At 37.8% G+C, this 4743-nt stretch overlaps 1 protein-coding gene across 1 annotated transcript; it reads left to right on the forward strand.

Annotated features, from left to right (window-relative positions):
- Nucleotides 1-2237: 2237 nt before the first annotated feature.
- On the forward strand, nucleotides 2238-4460 carry LOC148116953 (beta-defensin C7-like). Its single transcript, XM_087892610.1, has 5 exons — nucleotides 2238-2302; nucleotides 3335-3438; nucleotides 3715-3749; nucleotides 3981-4025; nucleotides 4341-4460. Exons 1-5 carry the CDS (start codon nucleotides 2245-2247, stop codon nucleotides 4345-4347), a joined length of 249 nt encoding a protein of 82 aa, XP_087748736.1. The 5' UTR covers nucleotides 2238-2244; the 3' UTR covers nucleotides 4348-4460.
- The last annotated feature ends 283 nt before the right edge of the window (nucleotides 4461-4743 follow it).

Below are 4743 nucleotides of genomic sequence, written 5' to 3' on the forward strand. Positions count from 1 at the left end.
CCGGTATCTTTTTTCTTTTTTTTTTTATTGAAAAAGTTTTTCAAATACAGATTTTTCCCCCTTTTCCCCCCCTCCTCCCTAACCCCCCTCCCCCTCCCCTCCCCCTGTGACTTCTTCATAATAAAACCCAAATTCATAACAGATTATATAATACTTTACCATCCACTTACTCCATCCCCCTATGCTGACCCTTTCTTTTTAATAAAATTATCATATCCCCCTTATACTATACTATACATTTCAAAGTGACATTCTATTATAACATTATTACTACCCCCCATACATATATCTCTTAAGTCAAATCTTTTATATATATTAATATAACATTTCAAAGCAACCTTCCACTATAAAACTATATAATAAATCCTAATTTAACATTCATTCAATTCAGCTACCCATTTCCTTCCCCCCATCGTTATATCTCTTAACTCAAATCTTTTACATACATTCACATCTAAACATAATATCCCTTTTCTTTAAGCTAAACAATCAGTAACCTAATCTGTCTCCACCCACTTTCCTACAAGACTACCATAGTTAATTGTTCTTAATATCTTTATTCTTCTGCCTACTCCACTAGAAAAAAAAATTCCCTTATGTAAATAAAATCCTATAAAGACTTTAAACTTGTAATCCATATAATATCTTCTGTAACGTCTTTCAGCTGGATAATAAACTCCATCACCCATGTTAGGGTAACATCACATCCAAATTCCAACAATATTTTCGGTATCTTCAATTATTTCTTTAATTTCCTGCCTTAACTTTTCAAATTTCTGGTTCACTGTCTCATAATATTTTGCCATTTCCTCCTGAAGAAATTTTTTTTAAGTTAAAACCATTCTGCAGAGTCTGTAGACTCAAAGCTTGTTCAGACAATTGTAAGTGGGGGAGCACCCCCCCCCACTGCTTGTCTATCAGGCTTTATAAGTTTTAACGCCATCCTGACAGCAAACTCTTTTTATTTTTTTAGTAAGAGAAAAACTTTTCCCCAAACAAGATCAAGTACAAATCTCCAAGAAGAAAGGAACTTAAAATAACTATTTTTCTTCCAAATTGTAGCCAGCACTATATATTCCGCTACTTTGTAGCTGTTACGGAAGGACTCTCACTTTCGGCTTTCTTCTACTTCCCAAGCCTCAGCGGTCACCATTTTTAAAAAAAAATTCTTTTCTCTTTCACTCTAAAATGCATATAAATTCTTTAAGGATACTTGCAGTTTAGGTCCCAAGTCCAAGTCTCATCTTTTTTTTTAAATAATCCATCTGTTAAGTTCGTTGTTCGATCCGGTTCCAGCGCCTTGCTCTGCAAAAAAGGCAGAGTCCTCCAAAAGCCCGGAGCAACGGCGAGCGGGAATAGGGAGCCACTACCTGCTCGTCCCCAAGAGTTAAAAAAAAACTCTGGAGACTTCGCAGAGGGCTCTACCTGCCCTCGCCTGCTCTAACTCACATTTCCGTCAGGAAATGGAGTTTTTCGAGCCACCTTTCAGATGTAAAGGCAGCTCTTTACAGGCTTCGGGGCTGGCGGTCTCAAAGGACCATCTGGCGGCAGCGGAAGCCAGACCGGAAGCCCGAGGTACCGGTATCTTGAACTATAACCCTGATTCTCCTGGAATGCCAGAAAAAGTAATATTCCAACTCCCTCAGTTATACGTACCTAGGATTCTATTCTTTGCATTACAATTAATGATAAAAATAGCAAAGAAGGAACTTTAATGGTGGACGTGTGATAAAGCAAAGAAATTTTGGAGTAAGGTTCATATTATAATTCTAATTTAAGAAAGTTCTTAAAACGAAATAAAAATGAAACTTTTCTTTGGGGTTTAATGGAAAAAGACTTGGAGGAAAAAAATGTAACTTTGATCTTATATATCTTGACAGCAGCAAGATTATTATACACACAAAAATGGAAGGACACTTCAATGCCCACTGTGGACGAATGGCTACAGAAGCTGATGGAGTTGGCAGAAACGGCTAAATTGACCATTTTGATTAAAGAAAAGAATATAAGTACTTTTGTTCCCACATGGACTGCTTCTGAACTTTGGGCTTCAAGTGGAAAAAAATGATCCAATAAAAATATTAAACTGTGAAAAGAAATGTCTTATGCAAGATCCATTAAAGCAACGTATTTCATATTTGCAATTGTTCAACATTTCACAACAGTAATAACAGTCCTACCAGCCCTATAAATATAGACTGTGATCCATTCCAGATCTAATACCAGTTCCCAAACAGCCTTGAGATGAAGTTCTATTACCTTTTATTGGGAATTGCCCTTCTTGTCTGCCTACCTTTGCCAGGTAAGATATGCATAACAGCAAGAAATACATTTACTTTTCTTTTCTTCTTTTCTTTTCTAAGAAACTAAGCTGTCACAGTTCTTCTGTATAACTTAGTACCTGCATAAAAGTACAGAAAAGATGCCTATCAGTTTTCATATTGTCCTATCTGATTAGCCCACTAGGAGTTAAATAAAACAATTTTTATTTTGGATATCAGCTGGTTTCCCTGGTTCTCCCAATGCAGTAATACAGTGGCTTTCAACCTTTTGGGCACCAGGGACTGGTTCCATGGAGAGAGGTTTTTCTGTGGACCGGAGGGGCATGGTTTTTGTGTGCTGCCTATATCCCGCAGATGGGGATTCGCTTGTTGGCGCAGACTAGTTTCTGGCATGTGGCAGACCGGTGCCAGTCTGGGGATTGGGGATCCCTGCAGGAATAGGCTGATACACATAAGAGTCAATTGAAGAATGCCCCAGCTATCAGTGTTGACTGTATTGTGTATTTTTTGTGATGCCATAGATTTTCAGCTTATGCATGTAAAGGTTCCTCTCGCACATATGTGCTAGTTGTTCCCAATTCTAGGAGGTGGTGCTCATCTCCATTTCAAAGCCGAAGAGCCAGTGCTGTCTGAAGACGTCTCCGTAGTCATGTGGCCGGAATGACAAAATGCCAAAGGTGCACGGAATGCTGTTACCTTCCCACCAAAGGTGGTCCCTATTTTTCTATTTGCATTTTTTACGTGCTTTTGAACTGCTAGGTTGGCAGAAGCTGGGACAAGTAACAGGAGCTCACCCCATTACACAGCATTAGGGATTCAAACCGCTGAACTGGCGACCTTTCGATCGACAAGCTCAGCATCTTAGCCACTGAGCCACCGCATTCCTTAAGTGTGTTAAATGCATGTAGATACATTTAAAATGGCATAGACCGCAGGCAGATCAAGAAGGAAAGATGAATTGCTTCCTGATCTGAAAGGGGGGAAATTACCAACATATGGAGGAGACATCCAGATATTCTTTTCAGCTGTGCCCATTTTTATATATATTTCAGGTGCCACGCAAGGGTTTGCAGAATGCAGGAATAAAGGTGGATTTTGCCGTCTTAGTGGTTGCCCTGGAGGCACCGATCAAATTGGAGTTTGTATGCTGGAAAAGGTGAGTCTAAATTTCATGCATGAAAAAAAAAATCTCTGGTCATGAATGGATGGAGACTGGGACTCTGTTATTTGCACTTGGGGAAGTTTCCATTGCTAAAACTGAGAGCCATCTTTTTCAGTGCAAGGGGTGGTAGGTAAATACAAGCTGTAGATGTCAGAGAAGAGAATGTTTAATCTTCCCATCCAATTTCAACACAGTCCTATTAGAATCAAGCTAAGATGTTTGTTCTGTATTTCAGTTTTTTTATTTACATAATTTTGCCATCTCCTCCAGGCACCTATCAAGTTCGAGATTCCATGCTGTAAATGGTGAGTCTAAATTTCATGCATGAAAAAAAAATATCTGGTCATGAATTGATGGAGACTGGGATCCTGTTATTTGTTATTTGTTCTGTATTTCAGTTTTTTTATTTACATAATTTCTAACTTTGGGAATAGCAATTCACTAGCCCTTGTTCTTCATATGAATAATAACACAATGGTAGTACTACTCTAACAAGCAAGACTTTTTAAAGAAAATATACGTCATATTTTCTACAGGATCCGCCGAACTGAAACATCTAAACCTGATAATATACCTGACAGGTAGGTTGACTGAATAGAAATGAGCATCCCAAGGTCCACCATTTAAGCTCACATTCACTAGGATTTCACTATCAAAGTTTTATTCTTGAAGAATGTATTTTATTCTCCTTATGTACACTAAGAGCATACACACCAAAGACAAATTCCTTGTGTGTCCAATCACATTTGGCCAATAAAGAATTCTATTCTATTCTATTAATTTTCTATCATTACAGTGTAATTCTTTAACATTTTGCAAACAATTAATGCAATCAAGATCCGAATTTTGAATATATTATACAATTGTATCATGTTACTTTCATCATCTTTTTGTAGGAGATGATGCAGTTACTGCTGCTTCTTCCAGGATTGAGAAATTGGACCAAAGAATACCGTTACCTCTTGCTTCTTGAAATTCTGACTCCTTTAATGCTTATCCAAACTGCTCTTCATCAAGCTTCGGAGCACCTTTTCTACCAAAGTCAAATTTAACAGAGATGTTGAAAAATCTTAACTTTTGCCGCTTTTGAATACAAGCAAACTTGCAGTGAACGTGTGCTGGTTTTTATTTATTTATTGAAATTACTTTCAAAAGTGTGTTTGAGGGTTTCGGTTGACTAAAACTGCCAAGGAAAAACAGGAGGCATACAGGGTAGTGGAAGAAATGTTATTTATTTAAGAATTTTTTTTGTGGCTGCCCAACTCACTCTCATTTGCTTCTGGTGGCTTAAAAGGATAA

The sequence above is a fragment of the Pantherophis guttatus genome, chromosome 1 (assembly GCF_059756535.1).
Source record: "Pantherophis guttatus breed Tessera chromosome 1, ASM5975653v1, whole genome shotgun sequence".
NCBI classification, from domain to species: Eukaryota; Metazoa; Chordata; class Lepidosauria; order Squamata; family Colubridae; genus Pantherophis; species Pantherophis guttatus.

Bases quoted from the DNA above. Each gene is read 5' to 3' on its own strand.
- LOC148116953 (XM_087892610.1), top strand. From the start codon at position 2,245: ATGAAGTTCTATTACCTTTTATTGGGAATTGCCCTTCTTGTCTGCCTA. The intron at 2,303-3,334 runs GTAAGATATGCA...TATATATTTCAG, and splicing joins TGTCTGCCTACCTTTGCCAG to GTGCCACGCAAGGGTTTGCA. The intron at 3,750-3,980 runs GTGAGTCTAAAT...TATTTTCTACAG, and splicing joins GAGATTCCATGCTGTAAATG to GATCCGCCGAACTGAAACAT.